This window comes from Chaetomium fimeti (assembly GCF_033439085.1).
Source record: "Chaetomium fimeti strain CBS 168.71 chromosome Unknown B0H64scaffold_6, whole genome shotgun sequence".
Classification (NCBI taxonomy): domain Eukaryota; kingdom Fungi; phylum Ascomycota; class Sordariomycetes; order Sordariales; family Chaetomiaceae; genus Chaetomium; species Chaetomium fimeti.
The window spans coordinates 2,333,864-2,358,033 of record NW_026944334.1 but is presented as its reverse complement, the minus strand read 5'-3'; the positions used below and the strand labels follow the sequence as shown (position 1 = coordinate 2,358,033).

The 24,170-nt window shown below is 54.7% G+C and overlaps 6 protein-coding genes and 1 non-coding gene across 7 annotated transcripts; 2 read left to right on the top strand and 5 right to left on the bottom strand.

Moving 5' to 3' along the window:
- Positions 1 to 32: 32 nt before the first annotated feature.
- B0H64DRAFT_477075 (uncharacterized protein) lies at positions 33 to 2,060 on the bottom strand. Its single transcript, XM_062808180.1, has 3 exons — positions 1,144 to 2,060; positions 292 to 1,069; positions 33 to 127 (listed from the first exon to the last, which is right to left on the bottom strand). The coding sequence occupies exons 1-2, from the start codon at positions 1,918 to 1,920 to the stop codon at positions 503 to 505; spliced, it is 1,344 nt and encodes a 447-aa protein (XP_062657072.1). The 5' UTR covers positions 1,921 to 2,060; the 3' UTR covers positions 33 to 127; positions 292 to 502.
- Positions 2,061 to 2,646: 586 nt separating this feature from the next.
- On the bottom strand, positions 2,647 to 4,363 carry B0H64DRAFT_404873 (uncharacterized protein). The gene is made up of 6 exons (XM_062804408.1): positions 4,173 to 4,363; positions 3,943 to 4,096; positions 3,802 to 3,887; positions 3,410 to 3,725; positions 3,118 to 3,296; positions 2,647 to 3,052 (listed from the first exon to the last, which is right to left on the bottom strand). Exons 1-6 carry the CDS (start codon positions 4,259 to 4,261, stop codon positions 2,893 to 2,895), a joined length of 984 nt encoding a protein of 327 aa, XP_062657071.1. The 5' UTR covers positions 4,262 to 4,363; the 3' UTR covers positions 2,647 to 2,892.
- Positions 4,364 to 5,656: 1,293 nt separating this feature from the next.
- Positions 5,657 to 9,225, bottom strand: B0H64DRAFT_434714 (P-loop containing nucleoside triphosphate hydrolase protein; the record flags this gene model as incomplete). The annotated part of the gene is made up of 6 exons (XM_062806097.1): positions 9,218 to 9,225; positions 8,489 to 9,163; positions 8,187 to 8,436; positions 7,887 to 8,150; positions 5,924 to 7,853; positions 5,657 to 5,826 (listed from the first exon to the last, which is right to left on the bottom strand). The coding sequence occupies exons 2-6, from the start codon at positions 9,154 to 9,156 to the stop codon at positions 5,657 to 5,659; spliced, it is 3,282 nt and encodes a 1,093-aa protein (XP_062657070.1). The 5' UTR covers positions 9,157 to 9,163; positions 9,218 to 9,225.
- A 4,129-nt stretch (positions 9,226 to 13,354) lies between these two features.
- On the top strand, positions 13,355 to 15,264 carry B0H64DRAFT_346156 (uncharacterized protein). Its single transcript, XM_062801328.1, has 2 exons — positions 13,355 to 14,520; positions 14,587 to 15,264. The coding sequence occupies exons 1-2, from the start codon at positions 13,578 to 13,580 to the stop codon at positions 14,949 to 14,951; spliced, it is 1,308 nt and encodes a 435-aa protein (XP_062657069.1). The 5' UTR covers positions 13,355 to 13,577; the 3' UTR covers positions 14,952 to 15,264.
- Positions 15,265 to 16,787: 1,523 nt separating this feature from the next.
- B0H64DRAFT_477072 (uncharacterized protein) lies at positions 16,788 to 18,346 on the top strand (the record flags this gene model as incomplete). Its single annotated transcript, XM_062808179.1, has 3 exons — positions 16,788 to 17,018; positions 17,124 to 17,719; positions 17,806 to 18,346. The coding sequence occupies 3 exons, from the start codon at positions 16,788 to 16,790 to the stop codon at positions 18,116 to 18,118; spliced, it is 1,140 nt and encodes a 379-aa protein (XP_062657068.1). The 3' UTR covers positions 18,119 to 18,346.
- A 1,062-nt stretch (positions 18,347 to 19,408) lies between these two features.
- Positions 19,409 to 19,504, bottom strand: B0H64DRAFT_t124. The gene has a single exon. It is a non-coding gene; the product is annotated as a tRNA-Ile (tRNA).
- Positions 19,505 to 21,618: 2,114 nt separating this feature from the next.
- B0H64DRAFT_465950 (uncharacterized protein) lies at positions 21,619 to 22,287 on the bottom strand (the record flags this gene model as incomplete). Its single annotated transcript, XM_062807681.1, has 1 exon — positions 21,619 to 22,287. One exon carries the CDS (start codon positions 22,285 to 22,287, stop codon positions 21,718 to 21,720), a length of 570 nt encoding a protein of 189 aa, XP_062657067.1. The 3' UTR covers positions 21,619 to 21,717.
- Between the last annotated feature and the right edge of the window lie 1,883 nt (positions 22,288 to 24,170).

Genomic DNA, 24,170 nt, shown 5'->3' with positions numbered 1-24,170 from the left:
TCTTTCGGAACGGATGTGATGGTAATTGTAGTAAGGAGACACGCCGTCGCAGTCACAGAAAGCGTTCTCGCAGGACTTAATCGTGGTGCTACGAATGTCGGGGAGGTGGGTAACAGTGGGGAGCGACCTGGAATATATAGCTGTGTTAGGGCTTTTTCGGAGAGGGTGAATCTGTCACGGGTCAATAGGTGCCCGGCGGTGTTGGGGAAATCTTGGGAGGAAAAGGGTGAACAAAGATAGCATTTCGAGCTATTACCAGAAAAGCAGCCGTGAAACTTACAAACTACCCACGTACTTGACCCATTGACCCGGAGCGGGTTCGCAACTTCACGAGTTGGAATTTTAAGATCTTGCTCCCTGCGGAGTCTTCCACTTCTAAGGTTAGTAGATATACATCACTCAAGTATAGGTAACTACCACATATATCGAACCCCTGACACCGAACTGGCAGCAATACTACTTACTGGCTGTTCAATCTTTGCAACTGATCCCACTCTCCGCGCTAATTCACGACTCGCGTGAGAGACTCCAGCACCTGGGAAAGGGACGGCCGAGAAGGGAACCCAAGCAATAGATCATCTCCAGCAACAGGCATGTCTGCTAGCCAGCGGCATCTCGCTTCCATATACTCCTGCATTTCTCCCACGCGGCGCGTCCACAGCGTCTTAGCCGCGTCCATGGCCTCTCGCGGCGTGCACCCGTCACCCAGCTCGGCCCGCTCGTCACGGGCAACCACGAATTCCATCCGTGTGCGTATGATCCCTACTGCTGCGGTTCCCACCGCCCTCCATTCCGGCGCCCCGGCGGTGCATTGCCGGATCAGTCCCCGCAGGCCGTGGGGTGTCCCAGCAAAGTTGGGAAACTCGATGGGCGTTTCCGTCTCGTACCGCTCGTCGGTCGAGTTGCGGGTGTGGCTGACGCCTTCAAACATGCACCAGAGAAGCTTGCCGATGGCAAACACCATCGCCTTCTCCTGTCGCTCGCGCGATAGGGATTGCCAAACGCCGCGGAACCGTTGCGCTGGGGTTGAAGGGGCGGCATTGCGGTCGACTTCGCCGTCTTGGTTTCCCTTGACCGTGTTAAATATCGCTCGCGTTGTTCTTGCGGGAGATGAGAGCTCTGTGTGAGATTTTCCATCCATACGGCGTAGCAGACCTCGGGTGCTAGGAAGGTGTCCCAGTTGCCGCCTTGCTCGAAGTCTATGAGCATAACGTCGAGGCCGTCGGGCGAGATGAGGAGGTTATCGGGGTTGAGGTCCGAGTAGAAGCCGGCCGGACCGTCGCGGACATCACTCATGGCTCGCACAACCTGCGTCGCCCATCGTAGCTTTGTCTGCAGCGGCAGGTCCGGCGCCCTCTCCAGCGCAGCGGCCATCGTGCCGGATTCGTAGTATTCCAGGATGAAGCCGAGGACACGAACAGGCGGTGGAGATTCCAAATCCACATCCCGACTAGTCGTGACAATGTAGCGCGGTTTGCCAATGACATGTTGGTGTGGGGGCATCGTCAGGAGCAGTCTGAGCTCGTGGTAGATGGTGTCTGGGTCGCTCAGATTGGTCTTGAATATAAAGTGCACCCGCCCGTGCTCCCGAGGCAGTCTGATAACCGAGACATTGCCGTTCAGGTGGCGCACGTGTCGCAGCCCGCCGATGGGCACAGCGGTCGGCCATGACTCGGACGGCAGCTCCCAGAGCCCGGAGAGATGTTCCAGAGGAGCTAAGGTGTCTTCCCAACCTGAGTTGGATAAGAACCTGACCTTGGCTTTGCTGAGATCGGTGGGGAGGTTGTCGACCATGATTCTCGAGCCAAAGGGCAGTGCCCGGTATATCTCCTCGAAGTATGGTACGCTGGAAGACCATACGGAAAGGAGTTGTTCGAGGTACCGGGTAATGTCCAACCGCCGGACCGCCGCGCTGGACATATGGTGCAGTGCTGGTGAGTGAAGGGTGTGACGGAGAACGGCAGGGTGGGTGGATTGACAGGGTATCAATCAGGACATCCACACGCTTGACGGGTGCATGCGAGAGAAGAAATGTAGGCGTGACAAAGAGTTGGCGGCCCATTGCCGCACAGCCATCGATCCGCCACGACAGCTTGATCCTCGGGTTTAGAGTATCCAGTCGGTTGCGAGGATTACATGCCGACGAAGCCCAAATCAGTTCCGACCGGTTCGCGTCAGCAAGCTCATCGAGCGTTGCCTGGCATGACCTAAAGAACGGACTGCCATTTGGGTCTAGGAAGGCTCCCAACGGGGAGAGAAATGGCTCAATGCTGGCCGCAAATTCCATTGCTTTCGCTGTCGGAATCCCGGTAGGTACCTAACTTGCCGCGACCTTATCTGCTAGGTAGGTAGGTAGTCAAGGATGGCTAGAGTGTGAGGGTATGGATGAGGGTAGGTAGTTGTGGTTTATTGCTGCTAGTATGGAGGCGTTTAAGTGTCTTCAAAGAGGGAGACAAGCGGCCCCTCATTCCCATCCCATGGGATCGTAGGCGATATTAACTCACCAGGGGGGCTGAATCGGGAACCAACAAGCAGTGCATGACTGATTTGGCCAATGTGACTCACCAACAGAAATAGCAAGCAGTCGATTATAAGGAACATCCTGTGGGAATGAAAACATATGCAACCATAAACGGCATGACGCAAGACGGGAATCGTGGGTGGCTATAACAATCTACCTCGGTACCTACCTAACACTCTACAGTGGAATATTGTTGGGATGTATCCACCTTCATTCGGATCGCTACTATGCCAACCATTCAATCACTAAATAAGCTGACTAGTGAGAAGGCAAATATCGACTTCCGGTCGGTGGGCGGGCATTACTTTCCCATTGGTGTCCGTCATGGGACCGATTCCATGAAGAACCCCCCTGAATCCGGCCTCTTCGGTCTAAGACTCCGCCTCCGGCTCGACATACTCATAGCACAGGTAATTCCCCTGGATATCCAGCACATCGCCCACCGTCTTGTTGGGGCTGTTGCCGTACATGTTGAGGACGTGGCCGAGAGTCGTGGTTGTACCGGGATCACCGTCCGCGCCCGTGGGCAACCTAAAAGACAACCACATCAGTACCTTACAACATCACCACCAACCCAAGATGCAAGATGACCTTACGGGATGTGGGACGGCCGCGCGGGGAACCCTGGTATGAAATCCGGGCCGATGTTGGTCCCGTTGATGGTCGTCGTTCGCGTCGGCCGGTCCAGCGCCTGCCAGTCCCAGAAGACCTTGTCGAGCCAGGTGTGGTGCAGGTAGAAGAGCGGGTCACCGGGGCTCGAGACGCCGTTGAGCATCTGCCAGCCGTGTCAGCCCCCCCATCAAGCCGCACCACTGCAGGTGCCCTAGGTAGTAAATGGACGAAAAGAAGAAGAAGCGAGGAGAAAGAAAACAGAAAAGGTGCACTAACCTGCCCCCCAACCCCGCCGTGGCCGCCCGAGTGGGGCCGGCCCTCGATGCACGGCCACGCGGCGTCGAAGGTAGTCATGGCCAGGCAGGCGTCGACGTTGGCCTGGGCCGAGCCCGTGCTGATGCGGTCGTTGACGGCCCGGTTGATGCAGTGCTCCGTATTCTCGTAGCCCGGGCCGAGCGAGTTGGTGTAGTTGGCGAAGGGCCCCGTGGCGATGCAGCCCTCATCCCCGACGCCGTCGCCGCCGAAGCCGTGCGTCTCGTCCAGGAGCACCGAGCTGCTGAACTTGCCTGCGTCTTGTTGCTCGTACCAGTATCTGGGAAGGGGGAATGGGAGGTGTGAGTGAGCGTCATTTTGATCTTGTTTGCGCGGGTGGGAGAGGGTGGACGTACGGTTGATAACCCGTGTAGTTGCACTCGTTCCGCAGGGCGCTCTCGTGCGCGTGCATCATCATGCGGTGGAAGGGGAGGAACGCCCCCTGGGGAGCGTCAGTCGAAGGACGTTCTGGTCAAGGGCGCGACTTTGCTACTCACTACGAAATGCGTGGCATATGCCTGGAGCTGGTGGATGGCCTGCAGCTCATCGAACCTCGTCTTAGCTCCCGGCAGGTCAAGCCTCGCAGGCGTCTCCATAAGACACAGCTCAGCGTTGATGTACTCCAGTTTCTCATCGTCGCTGAAGGTGTGCCTGTCCGCATGAATCGATTATCAATCAGTCAGTGAACCCGCTCAATGGTGAAAATGTGCAGGTTATGGCTGCTCACCATGCCCTGCGTTTTCCCGGGTTAGTGCAGGCCGCAGAGGCCGAACACACCAATGCTATACAGGCAACGAGCTTTGAAATCTGAGCCATGGTGACCGTGGAAAGCTTCGGTTACGCAGGATGTTTGAGTTGGTAGTTGGAGGCTACGCAGCGGTTGAGTGCACGACGTTTGACGTAATATACCTATTCCCCGGCGCCCTGTGTCTTCATCCCCAACTCCTTCCCATCACTCAAGGAATGCGATGGAACAACAGTTGCGCTAGGACCCTGCAGTGATTACTTATTCTGCCTTCTTGGTTGGCTCCATGGTGCATGCTGACGACGCAGAGTCTCGATTCAGGTAGCTATCCCGTCTCGCCCATATTAGCTCCGTGTTGCACAGGGGTTAATTTGGCCGGCAGGAGAGACAGGCTTGGGTCTGTCTTGGCCTCAGCGACTCTCGACTAGGATTATGCACCAAGCGTGCCAATGGACAGTTCCGGTTACTTGATGACCAAACAGCATCCGCGAGCGTCTCTGGTCTTTTCTCCGCAAGCTATAAACGACTACTTTATCTGGAGACGGTTATGTGGTCGGTGATCACGATCGCCAGAGGCTACGAGTTACGACGAGGGCATGTAAATGTACCTACTTCATCCGGATCCAGACGCCGAGATGGCGGTGACCGTCTGGAACTTTAGCCGGGTTGGCGGCCATGCACCACTACCTACCCGCATTCAATTAATTTACACTTGCCGAGTCCAATCCCGTACCGCTCTTCGCTACCCGCCCACATTCCGGCTCGCCTACCCGTTTCACCTGTTGCTCGGGACACCGGAAGGGAAGGCTCGGGGCTGTCCCCGCTGCGGCTCCCTCGCTCAGCTTCACATCAGTCTGGTGAACTCTCCAGTATATCCATGACTCATCTCCTGTCATCGCTAGCTGTTCTGCCGTGCTCTGGAAAAGGTACCTACCTAGATGACACCTCCCTCAGTCAATATTATGACCACGCACTGGAAAGTAGCTTGTCTGTGGTTTCGAATCGAGGCTCTAGGTGTATCGGGGTGTGATATGAGAGGTGGAAGATGGGCGACGGAATGTACCGGTCCTCCAAGATCAACCTATTCAGGCTCTACAAGTTATGGACGGCGGCTTATAAATTAGCTACCTTCCTTAGATACTTCACTAGCATGAACCTTGGACCAGTTTCTGCCATTCCAGACCATCCCAAAGCAAGTCTAAAGCAAGTCCAAAGCCAAACAAATCTTAACTTCCAGATTGAATGTTCCTCAATATCCATGGATAATGAAGCGTCGAATCGAGAGCTTTTTATAGGCATGGTGAAGATCACTGGTGACGGTCTCGAATATCCTCTGGGGGCAAAACTCCCGAATAATGGCACAGCATAGCGAAGTCAAGATGCGACGGATTTCATAAAATACACGATAAAAAACAAAATTCACGGCTCGGTCGAGCGCCAACAAAACCCCACGTCACCCACTGCGCCTACCAGCGGCCGGCCCCGGCCCCAGCACGGCCACCGGCCCCTCTGCCCCTACGGCTGCCCCCCTGACCACCACGGCCGCCACGCGCGCCGGCGCCGCCAGCCCCAGCACTCGCCTCCCTAGGAGGCTGATCCGGCTCGGTCCCGGGGCCGAAGTACTCGACAACTCGGCCTGTCAATCAGCAATGTCAGTCACATAGCTCCGGACGGAACAAAAGCGCCAGAGCAAGATGATGCTGGGACAACTGGGAAGGTAAAAAGTGACTTACGATTGTCCTTGAAATACTGCATGAACTTGCGATATGCAGTCCTGTTCAGCAGCAAATGCTGGCCCTCGTCGGACCTCACCGCCTCCTCGACCCTGTCCTTGGTGTCCCTAGCGCTGTTGATATCGCCAACGACGAACAGGGCGCCGACGTGCCTGGTGGTGGCGACGCAGATCCGGTGCGAGTCCGCCACGAAGAGCGGTCCCGTGGTGCGGTCCACGACCAGGGCGAGAACGACGACCAGCGCCTCCCGACCCTGGGACGAGTCGGTGGTGCTGACCGCCACGTCGCAGCCAGCGGCCTGCAGGGCCATTTCGAGCCGCTTCAGGTTGGCCCGATACGGCGTAATGACGACGATATCGCTGGTCGTCACACCGAGACCGACAAGGCCCCGAACGAGCTTGACAACGAGCCCGTTCTGGCCCTCGTTGTACCGTGATACCATGGCCTTGTCCACCTCACAGCGCGAGCCGTGGCAGTGGAAGAACAGGGGCAAAATCGTACCGGCGGGCGAGGCGCTCGCGTTGTACTCCATCGTCACCCATGTCTCGATCTTTGTGGCCATGGGATGATGCCCGAGGGCCGTAGTCTCGCCGTACTCGAACAGACCCTTGATGTCCGGGTAAATGATGGACTGCGCGAGATCGAACGAGCCCTTGACGACGCGGTACTGCGTCGTCAGGATGAAGCACGGCCAGCCGGAGCGGCGGAGCTTCTCGAGCACCGAGATCTTGCTCTGGTTCGAGTACACGTTGACGATCCTGCCCTGGCGCTTCTCACCGTGCGTCATGACCGTCGGCGCTAGCTGCCGCTCGTCACCGGCTAGCACACAGGGGCGGCATCCGGGGCCCCACACCAGAAGCGCGTCGGCCACGTGCATGGCTCCAGCCTCGTCGAGGACCACTCCTTTAGCTAGGTCCCTGTTATATAGCCTGTAGGGGGGCTGGCCGGCGAGGTGGGGAGTGGAGCAGACCGCATTGGACCTCATGATAATTTGTACCATGACCTCTTCGGCGATCTCGCACGGGGACCTCGTGTCCGAGGTGCCGTCTCGCTGTCCCCGGAAACCTGAGTCAAGTTTGCCCTCCAGCCAGAGACGCAGGGTACCGTAATGGGCTTTCCCCAGGAACTCCTTGCGGAGATCGTGCAGTTGCTCCGGGTCTATTTCGGCCAGCTTGTAGCCTGGCGCCCCGACCACCTTGAGCAGCCACTCGCAGACCGACAAGCGGAGATTCCATCGGGCGGTGACGAACGGGTCCGCCACTTTGCTCAAGTCAAATCGGAGAGCAATCTTCTCGAAGGCGTCGAGGTCTTTATTTATCCTGTAGCCGCGGACGACGAGGGGGGCACGACAGTTCGAACCGAGCTCCTTGGCGGCCTTGACGCCGAGGTCGAAGAGGCGCTCGGCAAAGTTGCTCGTCGCGACGTGGGTGGGCGCCGCGCAGTAAAGCGACCCAACAGCCTGCATCAGCAAGAAGGAGACGTAGCTGCTCATCTGGGTCTTTCCGGAGCCGGCAAACCCAATGAGCGGGATGACCCCGAGGCGATTGACCTTCATGTACTCGCAGAAGCGCTCGAACGTAGCCTCGCCGATGCCGTCCCTGACGATGGCCCAAAGCCGGTTCTTGGTGTTGCCGGTGTCGATGTTGACCTTTTTCAGTGAGTGCTGGCCGTGGACAAGTTTCATGCCCTGCGGGGCGTTCGTGATGGAGTCGACCTCGGCGTCATCGCCAGTAAGGTTCGTAGGCGGGGCAGGAGAATGCAACAATGTGTTGAACCCTGACCCGGCAAGCAAATCATTCTTGATGAGGTTCGCGATTTGCTGCTCGTAAGCCTTGGCCGCCACCTTGACGTCGGTCGCCGGGGCGTATTCTTCCCAGAGAGGGTTAACGGCATTGACGCGGGCTTTCGCAACGTCCTCGCCATCTTCGAACTTGAGATAAAAGTCGCTCTACGACTTGTTGACCTCGTTGTACGTGTCGAAGGCGACAATGTCGCGCCTGGCAACCCTGTTTCCGGGGTTATTGGGACCAAGCGGGCGGCGGATCTCCATAGCGAAGTCGCACCCAGTCTCCTTCCAAGGGTCCGCGGAAATCTGCCGGGCTCTCCAGAAATCAGTGTCCTTGGCTTTGTCTACCGGCGGCGGCGCAAAGGCTAGGCCAAATCGGGCATCTCCCTTCAGGAGGCGGGCCAGCGTGTTTCCGAACTTTCCCTTCTGCCTCGATGTTAGCTGACAGAGTTCGAGCGGCTCGACGACGTCACTTACGTCGAGATGGTGCCAGACGAGAACACGGAATTCCTTGGTATTGTCCGGCGCGACCTTCAGAAACGCGCACTCGACCCTTTCCTTGCGAATGGCCATGACGTCCTTCATGAAGTGGTAGGCGTCCTGCACGACGCCATGGGCAATAGCCACCGCATAGTCTTGGTGACGATGGAACTTGTAACTCGGTTGGTACGGTGTGTCCCTAGCGAATTCCTTGAGCTCAACCTCGAACCGAGCAGGGTTCCACTCTCTGTGAGCTTGTTAGCAAGGACGACTGGTGAAGAGCAGGGCGTATTACTCACCCGTTGGTATACGGATACGGGGTCTCGAACCGCGGCGGGAAAACTGTCCTCAACTGGTTGTTGATAGCGGGGAGCCTGGTGGAGAAATTCGGGATAATGACCTCGAATGCCCTCTGGAAACAAAACTCCCGAAGGCTCACGGCGTCGTCAATCTTCGCGTCCTTGTCGAAGATCGCCTGGTCCGCAGGACTCACGCAGACCGTGGGCATGCCGTAGTTCTCGACGTATGCCTTCTCGTTGGCCTTTAATGTGAACCGCAAGACCGACAGGGTGTCGTTCTTATCGCTGGTACGGGGGGGCAGTCTGGCAAGGTCCTCCGGCGACAAGACCCTTCCAGAGCTCACGAACGTTCCGGCTTTCAGTTGGATGGTGATGGAACGTTCTTTCAGGGGTTTACCGTGACAGTCGCTGAAGCTGACGTAATCGAGGTTCTGGAGGACCGGGAAAATGATCCTCAGGCCAACGTGAGGACCATGCATGGCTAAATCGTTGACGTAGAAGCGCGTCTGGTGGTTGCCCGGGTAGCCGACCTTCATGCCGCCGATGACAGAGACTTCGTCGCTGGAGCTGTTGTCCTCGGCAAAGGCCAACCCACCCTTCTTGTTAAAAACAAAGGCGCAGTCCCGAAGACGGCGAGTAGCCTTGGTGGTAGCGCCGGTGGATGACATTTTGATACTGGAGACCTGTTAGTAGGTGAGAGACTTGATGCTTGGGAGGCTGACCACTTACGTTGTGGCCGAAGCCGAAAAAAGGGACAGCCGCCAGAGGCGGGCTGACTGCGGGGGGCGCGGGGGGGGGGGGGGGGGGGGGCGGAACTGGCCGCGGGGGAGGGGGGAGCGAGGGGGGAACGAGGCTGGCCGCGGGGAAGGGGGAACGAGACTGGCCGAAGCCAAAAAAGAGGTAGCCGCCAGAGGCGGACTAACCGACAAGAGAAAAATCGAGACCGACAATGCTGCACATTCAACCGTCAGCTACTGCTATCAGCAGCGACTTGTAGTTATTTCAATCACTTACCGACGACGCTCAAAACGAAGCGCGGGCAAAAACGATGGTCTTGTCGGGGCAGGTGGTTGGGTGGAGAATATGGTGTTGAGAAAGAATGGAGTTGAGCGATCGCCGATTTCTGGTTGACAAACCAGTATGAGAGGAAAGTCCAAAAAGGGAAGGTGGGGCTTTTCTTTCCTTTTGGATTCTTCTGATTTTGTGCTGAGATGCGGACCATGACACGTGATTTCCCCCAGACAAACCTCCAACCCTGGCGCGGGCGCCTTTCTCAATCAGATAGATCAATTTAATTGAGTTCAATCAACAATATAGTCAAATTTATTAAGCTAGGAGCGGCTGAATCGGTTAGAAAAGCAATAACATTTAAATCTAGCGTATCCTCTCTCTTTCCACCGATGTGCCGCTAACTAGTCTCCTCTGCCGTCGGTGCCTCTTGGTACCAGCTCGTTCTCGTGTCTTGTCTAGGGTTAGGGCTGTAACGGTAACTGTCGTTGCGAATTTGACCAGAGCTACATAGAATAAACTCAACCTAAGCCTAACTAAACTTCTGAAAGATTTGAGCGAATTTCGAATGTGTGTATATATGGGCGCATTTACGAAGGTTGAGTTCAAAAGTGAATACCCTGTTACGCCAAGCTCAGGTTCATGCCAACGTGCGAAGTGACTGCACTGTCGTGTTTATACTGTATTAGTTTTAGCTCACTTTCAGGCGGTTACAGAAGGTCCTTGCTACCCGGGGCGCATTGTAAATTGCATTCAAGCAATCTCGATAATCCGATTACGATTCAAAATATATAAGAGTACTACTGTTTAAACACGCTAAGTTAGTGTATTTAAATTAAATAGAATAAACGCGATCTCACAATGCTGAGAGAGGCTGAGAGAGTCTGAGACTAGGAGGGTTGGCTACAGTGGCTGCAGTGGCCGGCGCGGGGGGCTTTGGCGCCTCTGACAGTTGGAAGGCTGGCTCTACGGGGATTGAGCTATCGGCTTGGCATACTGTATGCCAAGTAGGGGCTTGGCGCAACAGGGTATTCACTTTTGAACTCAACCTTCGTACAGATTACATGTGCGCATTGAATTGAGCAAGGGAGGCTTGGGAGGCGCGCCCGCCAGGGTTGGGGTTTTGTATGGGGAAAATCATGTGTTCGAGTCCCGTATGTCGAAACCATCCGAGTACTTCGTACGATGAGTCCCACGGCACGCTCTATCTATTTTAGTGATTGGCATACATACAGGTCATCCGAACCGGACAGTGAACGCCTCGATTATGTGCTGTTGGCGCGGTCTGCCGGCTGTGCAAAAACCTGCGCCTGGAAATGATCTGTCGATCCCAGTGCTCGAGTGGCATTCTTGGTGGCTTGGTTGACTTGCACGACTTGGAATGCCTCTTTTCGCTTTGCCGGCTTTTGCCCCTTCAACCCTAACCCGGTGAGCTCGGAGTCCAGATGATTCCATTTCTCCTGCAGATCTGCGGAGCTTTGATAGGGGCACAGCCACAGTTACCCCAGCCAAAATCTCCCGATGAGTGCCACAGCAAGTCGACACCGCCACGATTCGTCTCCCCTTCTTTGAGCAACAACAAGGCCAGCGACTGCGTACCTCATCCCCAAGCTACGACGCGAATTGGCATCGCGCAGACGGGCAAGTGACTGATGTTCTTGAATCGCAAGCTCCCGTTCTCACCAATCTCTCTACTGTGTACGTTCGGGCGAGACCGCTGTGTACCTCATCCCCATTTAGAACAAATTGAGATGCAAGGCCAAGAAGCTCTTGTCGCAACCCATAATTAGAGTGGGATGCACATGGATCAATGGGGTGGTGGGATGGGCGAGATGGGCACCCTCTGGCCAAAAAAAGCCGAAAGCAAGAAATCGGGAAATATAAGCCAAATAAAAGAAAGAAGGTAAAAGGAAGTGAATGGAGTAAATACAGTTTCTTTGGGCTTCAGGATGACTTTCGTTTTGTTCCTACAGTCGAGGGCTCGAAGTTTCCATAGTCGACATTCGCGCTTAGAGTTCGGCTTTTCTTGTCCATAAGGTGCCAGCGAGTTGACACCGCCACAATTCATTTCTCGCCTTCTTTGCGCAACAGGGATGGGCTGGCAGAGCTCCGAGACGAACAACAAAACAACTCGATCAACGGCGACACTGATCATGACACGCCCCATCTAGCTGAGGCAACGAATGTGGGCGGGCGGAGGGAAAGCTATTCTACAAGTATGTACAGGTAGGCTCCGCTGCTTCGGAGAATGGTGGCATGAACCGCAACGGACTGGCGGGGAACTCGTGAAACAATAGGGCTGGCGGGTGCACAACACACAAACGGCTTCCTTGGTCGGCCTTCGGGCGGATGGGCGAGATGGGCTGTCGGCGAGCAGTTGGTTTTGTCGAAATCCCGGCCCATCTGATTGCGAATCTCAGGCTGCACAGCCCCGGAACCCGGAAAGCTGATTCCTTGGCGAGAAATGGAGTATCCCTGTCAGCTCTGGCCCAGAAGTCGACGTTCCCAAGTTTTGGTCGAGAATTCTCTCCGTGAGCGAGGGGTCCATGGGTGGACGAGCGGCGCCGTTCATGAAACAACCTCACGGGCTCCCGGACCACTCATGTATTTTGGTGATACAGAATGGATCCAGCGCAGAGCCGATCTGCAATCTCTCGTGAAGAGCTGGAACCACCGCAGCGGAGATCGCTGTCGGCGCATTCCAGGAGCTGCTTCCACGGACCAAACAAAGGACCCATCGGAGGCGGCAAATGCCGACTCACCGACTCGCTGACACGCCCCCCTTCTTGACACATCCCTTGCACCACCACAATCCCCGAGCCCCCATGGCTGATTCTTTGTGGACGACCCGAGTTCCTCCCAATGGTTACCAGCGACAGTTGGTTAATCTGGAGTTCGGTCGTGGTGGAAACGCGGCAATTCGACCAGCACATCGTTCGAGGTGGAGGTTCCACCCGTTTGAGTGGTTCCCGGCGTCCCTCACGGTATGTGGAGCCCCGCTCCGGCCGATACATCGGTCAAACAGTAAATGTCGAACAATGTGCATTCATTACCTACCTACCCTATGCTCCAAACCACAGCTTGAACATCGTCCGCCTACCTGGCAAGCTGAGAGACAATCTCACAACTGTTTGTCCCAGTTGTGATGCGGAGTTATCGAAGCGCCCGCTCCAGGTTTCATCCCTTTTTGTATCATCCCAGACATCCAGACCGCAAACGCCGAGGGAGGCAGTGCAAGCCGAAGGAGCCAACAGGGTCTTCCCGCTTCCATGGCCGCGCAAGACTGTCCGTGACTTCCGGTTGCCCTCTGCAATCGCCTCGCACTCGCCTGGCTCCCGCATTGCGGTTCTGCCCAGTTGTGCAATCCCATCTGAACTGTGTCAAGTCATTTAACTATTAGTTAACAGAACTGCCTCGAGACTGCATCGTCGTCAAGTCGGGGCAAGGCGCCTCGCGTTATCTCCGCAGCCAGGCAGCAGCTTTTGTCAGAGCTGCCGGACGACTTTCCCTCCGCCCTTGGGCCGCAGTGAACAAGGTGAACGAAGGACGGTGGCTCGGCCGAAGCCATCGCTCAGACACGGAATTTGGGTACTTGGGGTGCACTGCCATTTTGCGCCAGGGACAAAGTACCCGAAGGCTCGGGGTTTGCTCCAACCCATTGCGCCGTGTGGCCGTTGGACAGGCTATTTTGCCGAGCCGTCGCCTGATTTGTCTGACGGCTTCTGGGTTTTGTGGGGTCTCTCGACCAGATTGGCTGATCGGTTCCTCTCGCATTGGCTTACGCGTCCCCCTTCCCAAAGCGACAGATATCCCTGCCACGGGGATTGCCTGTTGCAACCACCGCCCGGTTTCTTGCGTTGCTCATTCAAAACTGGCGCACCTTGCCTTCCCTCCCACCCCCTCTTCCTTTTACATGTTTTGCAACTCACCACGCCCATCAAACAACCGTCTCCAACTCAGCGACGCAAACGATCTATGCTCGAGGAATTTAGCGACACCAAAACTGAGCGACAGCGATCGAGTTGGCGAGTGACCTGTTAGCGCCCGATTAGTCATTCTAGTTCCGGCCGCGGGCAACACAATGGCTGGATCCCAACAAGGCGGCGGGTTCGACCCTCTGGAATTCATGGACTTTTCGCAGTACGACAACAACAACACCAACGCTGCCAACACCGGGTTGAACTACCAGCCACCCTCCCTCTCGCCATCGACCTCGATCTCGCTCAAGTCCGAAACTCCGGAAGGGTCGTCACTGTTCCCCTCCAACCAGGGCTTCGCAGCACCCAGCCACCAGTACAACCTCTACAAGCAGCAAACAGGTCTCGTCCCGGGCGCACTGACAACTACGTTGTCGATGAACGAGCCGCAGGGGTATTTCCAAGAGTATCTCGAACTTCAACAACACGATATGCTTGCCGGGATGGGGGAGTCGGACGACGTCTTCGACTTCAACGCGCCTCTGGGTGGCGGCTTGGACACCTCCGGGATGGATCTCGGCTTCGACTCCACGGACGGGCTCTATCTCAACTCCACCATCAACCCAAGCGCCATCGGCGGCCACGAACCCGATGGGCTGACCTCTCCGCTCCCCACAACACCCGCCTTGTCCAACACTCCTGGCAGGGTGTGGCCTGGCATGCACCAGCAACAAGCGGCGCTTGCCAGGGCACAGCAGCAACAGAAGCAACAAGAGATGCAGAGGCAGCAGCAACAGCAACAACAGCTACAAAGGCAACGCGTTCAGGCTAAGCAGGCACAGAAGGCCAGGTCACCGCAAACGAGCAGCTCCATCGCCGAGCAAAACGTTCAGAACATCCTGAGCTCGATGCGCTCCGAGCCTGTGCAGTACACGCCCATCAAGAGCGTGCCGACGGCAAACTTCCCCAAGAAGCAGAAGTCCGAGGCGGAGATGGATGAGGATGAGAAGTTCCTGGCGAGCGAGGAAGGCAAGAAGCTCAGCAGCCAAGAGCGCCGCCAGCTTCGGAACAAGGTTTCGGCCCGCGCATTCCGGGGCAGGAGAAAGGGTAAGAACACCTCCGCAGTAATCACATCTCATCGCATCTCGATCCCGTACTAACTCGCCATTGCAGAATACATCGGCTGGCTCGAGGGCGAGCTCACAGACCGGCACAACGACTCGGGCCTCCTGCGGGCGCAGAACAAGGCGCTGATCGAGGAGAACGCGCGGCTGACCAGCCTCACCAAGATGCTGCTCTCGTCGGACCACTTCCGCGACCTGCTCAGCGACCTCAGCTCCAACCCGGAGAAGCTCGACGACCTGCACTCGGCCGGCGAGCCCCACGTCCAGGCCCACGCCCGCCAGCAGGCCCAGCAGGAGGCCGAGATGCAGGCCCGCCTGCAGGCCGAGAAGGACGCCAACCCCCACCTCGCCGAGCAGCAGCACCTCCGCTACCAGGAGCACTTCCGCCTCCACATGATGTCGGGCCATGCGTGAGCCCTGGCGGGGTGACTCGTGTCGGAGTGTAGACGGGCGGGTTTGTTTGGAGCGGTTGCCTGCTGTGCCTGTTTGTGGTCTGTTGCGGGAGTTGGTGGTCAGTGGTGTGGCGGCGTCGTGCTTTCGGGTTTGGGACTTGGGGTTGTGCATAGCGATATACTCTCTGATTCTTTTGTATAGCCATTTCTTACTCTTATCTGTTTATTATGATCTGCCCTACTCTGCTCAAGCGGGCGCGCACACGCGCAATTGCCTGACATACACGTCAGCTCATCTACCTACGGTCTAGAAGAATACAATTTGCTCCAATCTGTTGCCCCGTCCACCTTGCCTGCTTTGGTGATTGATCGCTATCCGTCAGCCGCCACCACAACATCGTTGTTTATCCCGTTGCGAAAATTCCCCGCATTTTGGTCGTGGAGTTTAGCAAGGAGCAAAGTTCGCTTCCTTCCCGGTCTTCAACTGGCACCTCGTGGTCAGAAAAAACCGAACTCCAGGTCAAGATATCGACAATGGAAACTTCGAGCCTCAACTAATCGAAAGCCATTTTGAAGCCCAAAGAAACTGCATTTACTCCATTTCCTTTCCTTTCCTCTTGTTTCCTTATTTAATTTACTTTTCTCGATTTAATTTTATTTGTTCTTTTTGCTTGACTTCTTGCTTTCCTTTTGAGTTCGGCTTTTTTGGCCAGAAGCTAACTGGCCGCTTTGTATGTACACATGTACCCGCGTTGATTCTCGGGAGAACACGATGCCGATATTGTTAGGTGCTCAAGGCGATTTTCTAAAGCCACGGAAACTCCCATTCTCCCGTTAGTCTCATTTGAGCTGCATACCCTCCCCTCCTTCCCTCCCTCATGTCGCTTATAATGAAGTCGATAACTCGAAAAGAAGCCGACCGCTTACAAATTCAACGTAACTGTTCACCCGTTCACTGCTTTTCATGCTGCCATGACTAAAGTCGACTAGACCCTAGGGAAACTGCGTCAGTGGCGGCAGGAGGATGTTGTGTTTGGGTGAAGCTTTGGGAATCAGTGACTACCTATTTAGACATTGGTGATATTGTTGTCGTAGCTACGTATTGTCCTCGTTCTTTCCTTTTGTTCTAGCCGTTGAGAAAAAGAATGCAAAAAGGCCGAGGCTAGTACGCTACTAGACGGGCCTAGGCAAGTGAATTATTGAGTGGCGAGAAAGCAAAGTTTTGTCTTAATCTTCAATACCTAGGTAGGTAGTCAGGCCTTGTACAGAGTCACAGGCATGCCGTTCCTGGGCTACCAGATATGTACTTGCGTTTGTATTGGTCTCTCGACTCCATGTGAATGGAAATACTAGAACAGGGAGATAAGACGAAGGCAGAAAGTCTCAGTGTGAATGGGCTTGCCCCGATATTTTGGTAACCAAGCACCTAGATATGAGGATTATCACTCATGACTTAGGTAGGCAGGTAGGTACCTACCGCGCAGCCATGCCACGATTTAAATACTCCGTAGGTAGTCTTGCCAATTCTTTTTCCATTGTTTAAACTCCTCCATCAACTACCTAATTACCGGACATCGCTCTCAATCAACAGTCATCACCTGCCTCTACTGAGCTCGTACTTGAGTCGTATCGGTCGGACACCTAATCCACACAACAATACAATACAATACAATGGCAAGTCATCCTACTTTCCATTCACTGGCACCCTCTCTGCCCGATACGCGCTGTCGCGTGCTAGCACACGCTGCCCTGCCTTAACACGCGCTGTCCCAGCCGTGGATCATCTCTGCTCCGGCTCTCCAAAGCAAACCTGCTTTCTTTCATCTGCTGTGAAGGCGAACAAGACTAACCAAGCAACATGGTGCAATCACTACAGGCGCTCAACAACAGGTTTTGGCAGGGCTTAGATCCCAAGAAGCCTGAGCGACTTTCCAAAGTTCTCGCTGCCCTCTATTGCTTCCACATCGCACCGCCGACCGACGTCTTCCACTGCGAATTTACTGTTCATCCCGCCGACCATGATCGCATTTTCGGCGCCTTTCCCGAGTTGCAGCTGCTGGAGAAACTCGTCGGCAGAGACATACCTTTCGTAAGTATTTTGCTACCTGGTACTTTGCATGCTGCAGTCCTCTCAGCAGCCCTCTCTCCGTCGCCGGAGTGACCTGGTATTTCGTTTGCTAACTGCCCCGCGAAGCACTTCGACGCAAACACAGGCAGCCTCATCACCATGGACAACACCGCCTACCACAAGCATCTCATCTTCGACTTAGCGGTCGAGATGCGCATTGGTCTGAGATCCCTCCACACCCACCCAGGCTCCGTCGGCGCACTCGCCCAGAAGGTACAGTCGTGGGATACCCGCCCTGCTGACAGCGGCACGATCCGTGATCAAAATGGCAAGCCGACAGCCAAGACTACCGGCGCCGCCTGGGCGTTTGGTGTCCCGCCAGACCGGAATGCGACCTTCCTCGTAGACTTCGCCGGCCCCCATAGCAACGCTCCAAGCAGACACGCCCAATACATCACCGCGCATGGCGCCCGAACCGTTATCTCGCTCCAGCTCAGCTTCACGACAACGGCTTGGCTCGGCGACGAGGCGAACTACAAACACATGGCCGACAACACGACCGTCTGGGTTTGGACAAAAGTCGATGGAAAGGCCGAGCCCGTCGTCGAGCGGGAGCCGCTGTCGACCCCCGGCGGGCAGATCAAGCTTTGGTTGTCGGACTTCGTCCACATGGCCGAAGGCAATGACCTCCCGAGCGAGTTTGTTCGACCTCCCTACGACGTGTAAGTTATCGTCGCCTCCTCCCCTCCGATGCCGCTGCCGCTGCCCACCGGCTGCGAGACTCAACCCGCCGCTAACGCAAACCTAGAGCGGAACGCGCCGCAAACATCACGATCCCGTACTCGGTCATGCTTGAGTCGCTCAAGAAGTCCTCGCACATTAGATGGATGCCCACTGGCGATAAGCCGCTGCCCTCCAACGACAAGGTCAACAACAAGCGGCCGACCAACAACGGCGTCCCGGGCGGCAAGCGATTCTTCTCAGTCGCCGCTCACGGCGTTCCCGGTCCCCGCAAGACGGCGGCCGGTATGGCGCTTGACCCGGCAGTCGCGGCGCGCCGTGCTTCGGCCGCCTCGGTCGGCCGCTTCTCGACACGCTTCCTGCGGGCCTTCCACAAGTGATGTCCCTCCGGCAGCATCGCGTCTTTTGCGTTGATGACCCCAGTCGGCCGCCGCTTCTTCGGCAGACTTCTTTCGGGCCTTTGGCAAGTGACGCCTCGTCGGAGCCTGTGTTGCATCGGCGGCCGGTACCGAGAAAGGAGGTGTTGGTTGACGGAGCCAGGGATGCGTGGTAGCTTGCTGTATTCTTAGAGAGATATTAGATAGAGAAGCGGGCAGCTTCCTTCACACCAATTAGCATCTTCGCCATTCTTCTTTCCTTCTTCTTCCTTCTTCTTTCCTTCTTCTTTCCTTCTTCTTTCCTTCTTCTTTCCTTCTTCTTTCCTTCTTCTTTCCTTCTTCTTTCCTTCTTCTTCCTCTTCTGCTTCCGATACGAAATGACGCGACGTCCTGCTCGAACCCGATCGCTCTCTCCTGCCGACGTCACCCGGTCCAACACGGAGCTCGATCACGACGTATACGCTCGCCGCTACTCAGCGGTACCCGTGACGACGTACTAATATTTAACTCTCCCGATGGACTCTAGAGGTGGGCGAAATTACAAGGCCTACAATAGTCCTTGAGTAAGTCTTTAGGTCCAGTAGTTTCCTAGGATATCGCTTTTGTACTCTTGAGAATTATCGGTGTATTGAAGTGGTGATACACCTGAAAGCCACACACACCGCCAACACTGTACGTGCCACACCTGTTGTGATGTCAATGTAGCATGATGGAGGAGATAGATCAAGGAACAACTTTCGATGCCGCGGATCCTATGATCGTGCTGGCAATGCACCTTGGCGAGTGGCCCTCAGGTGGTCAGAGGGCCGCGGTCACAGCTACCGCGAAAAAAGAGTCACTTCTGCAAGTGTGAAAAAGAAATAGAATTGCTTGCCCTTTAACCCCTGAGAGGAGGTTCAGAGCCTCTGACTAAATACAAGGACGCGCAATGCAGAAGAACGCAACGAAGAAACGGAAAATCGAAAATCATAGCTCCTTGATCACTAAGAGGCTGACACCCCAGTTCAACATCGGGTATTCTATCTCTAATTATAAAGAATTAATTCTACCCATAGTATTATACTATATATAAAGTTATTATATAATAGTAAGAGAATCTAATAGTCTAGTAGTTAGCATAGTATTCTTATATTTTCTAGAAGAATTAGAAATATATAAAGTTTATAGATAATAAGTATAGTTCTTACACTTATCAAATGCAAAACGAAATACCATTTAAGATAATAATCATTACTATAGCCTAGGTATTATAATATATAAAGATATTAAGTTAGAAAAAGACAAAAAGAGCTTTAGCCCCGGCGGGGATTGAACCCGCGATCATCGCATACCCATGGCCCTTGAGAAAGGGGTATAAGAGCGATATCTTAACCGCTAGACCACGGGGCTCTTTTAAACATGAGACATATTTTTTCCGGCTTTCGTACCCTGACCCTCCTGGGTTAGGCACGTGACTCCCCACATAGATAACCCCAACCCTGGCTCATACGCCCTGGCTCGTCCGCCCTCCTTTTTTCTTCAGTGAGATCTTGTTATACATTGTTGCTAAGAAAGACTGAACTCCTTAGTGTAGATGTTAACAATGGAAACTTCGAGTCCTCGACTATAGGAACAAAACGAAAGCTACCTTAAAGCGTAAACAAACTAGATTTGCTCCGTTTAACTTTCTTTTCCCGAAGGTCTTTCATTTAATTTATTTTTCTTAACTTATTTTTCTTGACATCTTTTTCTTGACATCTTTTTCTTGACTTCTTTTTCTTGACTTCTTTTTCTTGACTTGCTTTTCTTGACTTGCTTTTCTTGACTTCTTTTTATTTGTTCTTTTTACTTGATTTCTCACTTTTCTTTCGGGTTAGGCTTCTTTTGGCCAGAGGGAGATTCATCAAGTCAATCAAATTCAATTAACATAGAACACAATAAAATCTAGATTTGTAGGATCATGTTTTATTGCAGTTACATAATGAACTTGGGCGTGCCCAGTGTAGATGGATCTAGCGAAGCCTGGTTAGGGGGAGGGCGTCTTTTTTTTTTCCGTTTCCGCATTGCATTTCGTTGTAGATAAGAGCCCCGGAGATGGCTTCGTTCTCCAGTAGTTGGTCAAGCAAGCAACCAGACACAAAGATCACTAGCTTTCCCAACACGCGCGTGCGCCACGATTATAAGATGCAACAGTGCATGGGCTTCTGTGGTCTAGCGGTTAAGATATCGCTCTTATACCCCTTTCTCAAGGGCCTTGGGTATGCGATGATCGCGTCCAGCAGCACGTACGGTGCCGCGAAGAGTGTTGTGCATGGGTGCGACAGTACGGCGTCGGGAAAGGAGGCGGGGAGTAAGGGGCTCGGCGGTCAGGATGCGAAACTCGCCATGAAAGAGTGCTAGGGACGTAAACGTTAAGTATTTTGAACTGTCCGAGAAGCGGGAGGATGAGGATAGGATGCTGGCTTTTCAACCAGTTTAGAGCGGTCGAAGTACAGCAGACGTTAGGAGGTGCGTGGTAAAGGACCTGGCGCTTTAAAACGACAAATTGATAGGTGGCCTCGAGGGATGGATGATGAGGACCCGGTGCCCAGGATAAATCCGACCCGTTATAGTCGCAAACCATATAGACGCGGTCCTCAGAATGGCTAACGAGACGACCTAAGTGATCGAGCTGCACCTCTTCTATCTGGCTACTGAGCTCGTGCTGGTGCTGGTGGAGCTTTGAGTCTGTATATGCGAAGTTTCTGTGGACTGTCCTTCGAACAATACCTTGGGCGGTCTCGGCTGGTGCAGTCCAAACGAAAGGGACCTCCTTTACAGGAGGGGGGCCAACCCGAATTAGTCCATCCTTATCGATGATAGGTAGTACGATTGGCAATGGCTCAGTCTTGTCGCTGGAGGAGGGTGGATTGTCGAAAGGCTCGGCCCAGTCTTCTACCTCCCTATTCACATCCTTAGATGTCTATAGAGCATCATCTAACTGCTCCTGAGTGCGGAAAGTCGTGAGGGGCGCTACGGGGAGAGGCGCCAGGGGGTGGGCGAAGGGTACATTAACCTCTGTCCGACGCCTCTTGGTTGGATTGGTGTTGGCGGAGAGTGCGCTCAGAGGGCGACGACGGGAGTCTCCGAGGAGGAAGACTCGCCGGGGGCGATGTCTCCTGGTCGAAACCAAAGAGGATGAAGACTCGCCGGGGGCGATGTCTCCTGGTCGAACCAAAGAGGATGGGGACTCGCCAGAGGCGATGTCCCCTAGCCGAAGCTAAAAGAGGTACAGCTACCAGGTAGACTGAGCAAGGAGGCAGCGGTCACTAGTAAAGGCTGTCAACATTGAAGGGAGGGTAGGCGCGATAAATTGGTCAAATGTTATTGTCCTACGACACTACTTGAAGAGAACAAGGAGAGCTCCCGCAACACCGACACTCGCCAAACACCGTAAAAAACTTTTTCTTATCCCCCATAAGGCAAGAGCAATCGAGTATCCGGTGTCGGCTAACCACGGAGTGATGCGGTTGACTCCTCAAAGCCCACGGATGGCAGGTGCGGGTAGGAAAAGGCGAAGGAGAGCGCCTGAATGCAGACATCATGATAACGGCAAATTGATGCTTTCCAGCGTCTGGATATGATTAGGGGTTGTATAAGTCCTGGACATCAACGAGGTGGCTCTTATTAAGTGTGCTGTCGTCGTCTGCCTGTTGGCCATCTGTCAGGTCGACGTAAACGGCCTTGAGCGCGGAGGTGACCTTGGAGATGGTGGTCTTGTCCGCCGCAGGGTAGTCTGCTTTCGGCTTTCTCGTCATGTACACCTTCCGCCAGTTTACATCGTCGAGTTCAGTGGCCGCCCAAAACCCGTCTGGGCTCTCAGTCTCTATGAAGTACGATGCCAGCCCGGCCTTCTCGACATGATCTTGGATCGTCGGTGGGATGCCGACCTCGTTTTGTCTGCCGAGGAAGATGACAGCCCTCGCAATCTCGGAAGGGTACAGCCATGGCATCTTCCCGTTGTTCTTTGCCTCGATCCAGGTCTTGAATTGTCTACGCCAGGTTCCGACTTCCTTCAGTTGAGTGACAATGTCGCGCCAGAAGTAATGCTCGGCGGGCCGGATTCCGTTCGACCGGTTGAGTTGGCCCCAAGCAAGGCGCAGTATGTCGGGATCAATGTTCCCTGCGCCGTACTGCCTCACAAATGCTTCCATGATCGCGACGACATTCGCATATCGGCGCTTGAGGCCAACCTGCCATACACGGGGCCAGCCACGCGGGACGAACAACCCACACGCGGTCGGTGCTACGAGAGCCGAGCAGCCAACAGAGACGGGCGGGTAAGGGGAGTACAGCAGGGCGCATCACTCCCAAACGAGCTGTGGACAGACCACTTGACTTGAAGACCGGGGTTCGTGGCAAATTCTGCAACTCAACGGGAAAACGCCTAGATGAGAATCGTCATTTTCTTGGTGAATCCAGCCGACTGTGAACCTTGGGGCATCCTTTTGGGTTGGAGTTGAGGGAATCCCGGTGGCTCAAAAGCAAATAGGTGGCTGTCCTCCGGGACCACTTCCACCGTCCAGTAGGCGTGCTTTAGGTCGAAGCACGAGAGGGATCCAATCAGTGGGTGAGAAAGGTGTGTGTGGACGTCCTTCAGATAGGTGATGTTGATCCCTGGGAGGTTCTCTTCCACATTGCTGTAGTGGAAGGTGAGCCTTGGTTCATCCCATTCCCCCGACGTGTCCGTTTTGTCAACAAGATTGGGTTCCGCTGACCACTTCGACAGACGGCCATTGGCGGATATGGTGGAGTCAAACATCCCGCCGTCAACACCTTCCTGGATTAGCTTGTTCATCCAGTACTGGCGTCCCGGTGACCAGTGCTTCATGCGGGAGTGGTTCCAAGGTGGCGTGCCGAGTTTCAGCCTCACTCGATGGGTGATGAGGTCTGTCGGAGGGATATCAGTCGCCGAAGAGGCGCCCAGATCCCTCTAGAGGTAACAGGTTCTTTTGACATCTCGGACCAGGGCTTCCGGCACCAGTGGTCCGATCTGGACACCCAACTCCTCAAACCATCGCGTCTCTGGGGTGGTGCCGCCAGTTCCCCGCAATTTTCGGGGAAACAGTTCTTCTGAAGGGTCTGGTGGCCCACACAACCGGACAGGGACACCACTTCCTGGAGGTGAGGGAAACGACACGCACCATGGTTGTTCTCTCCCACCAGTCTGGGGGCCGACATTTGGAACAAGCTTTTCACCGGGGGTAGGGAGATGATAGGGCCGTAGTCAGGAGGGGGGGAAATAGACAGGAGGTAACAACTCAATGATAAAGATTGTTTTTGGTGCACTCTGGCAACATGCCCAGGTTGGGTTGGTAGTTTTCCGACATATCGATGCCGGAAATTGCGGCTCAGTCTTTTCGACTTGACATCCATCTCGTCATCAGAGACCGAGGAGTCATCCACGGTCTCATCGTGGCCAGAGTATTCCCCACCCTCGTCAAGTTCAGGAGTGTCAGTTGCTGTAGTGTCAAGTTCTTCCAGCTCGGTGATGTTGGCAAGGAGCCAGCCAGGCCCAAAACAATCCCGTGGGTCGGCATTAGAGAAAGGAGCGAACCCCTCAGTTTCACCACTCTCTCCAACGTCAGCCCCCCCCCAATGGATATCTTGCTCTACCGAATGTCGAAAAGAGCCCGGATTTCCCACAACCAGAGAAGGCCGAGGAGCAGCTTAATCTCCTCCCTTTCAGCAACGGCTGGCTGGACCACAGCCCAGACGTCTATGGAAATGCCTCACCAAACCCTGATAACCACAAACTCCTTGGTCTCAGTGCGTCTCCCATCTAATGTCGACAAGAAGAGATCTGTAAAGCCAAAGTCTGAAAGGGGGTGAGTCTTGAGCCTCAGCTTCGTGGCCAGTCGCCTGGAAATCATGTTGATCTCTGAGTCCTGGTCCGCTTGGGCCTTGCAGTCCAATTTGACTCGGACCCATTTGCCACCCTGTTTGAAGGGGACTGTGACGGTCAGTCGGAAAGCGTTCATTCTGTCGCGATGCATTCGAAGGAACCGCGAAAGATCGTTGGGGTCTGCGCCGGCCG

Excerpts from the sequence above, each read along its gene's own strand:
- B0H64DRAFT_404873 (XM_062804408.1), bottom strand. The coding sequence starts at position 4,261 with ATGGCTCAGATTTCAAAGCTCGTTGCCTGTATAGCATTGGTGTGTTCG. Across the intron at positions 3,297-3,409 it reads ACGGCGGGGTTGGGGGGCAG|ATGCTCAACGGCGTCTCGAG; the intron begins GTTAGTGCACCT and ends CACGGCTGGCAG. Across the intron at positions 3,053-3,117 it reads GCGCGGCCGTCCCACATCCC|GTTGCCCACGGGCGCGGACG; the intron begins GTAAGGTCATCT and ends GTTGTCTTTTAG.
- B0H64DRAFT_477075 (XM_062808180.1), bottom strand. The coding sequence starts at position 1,920 with ATGTCCAGCGCGGCGGTCCGGCGGTTGGACATTACCCGGTACCTCGAA. Across the intron at positions 1,070-1,143 it reads CACCCGAGGTCTGCTACGCC|GGAAACCAAGACGGCGAAGT; the intron begins GTATGGATGGAA and ends AACACGGTCAAG.
- B0H64DRAFT_346156 (XM_062801328.1), top strand. The coding sequence starts at position 13,578 with ATGGCTGGATCCCAACAAGGCGGCGGGTTCGACCCTCTGGAATTCATG. Across the intron at positions 14,521-14,586 it reads ATTCCGGGGCAGGAGAAAGG|AATACATCGGCTGGCTCGAG; the intron begins GTAAGAACACCT and ends TCGCCATTGCAG.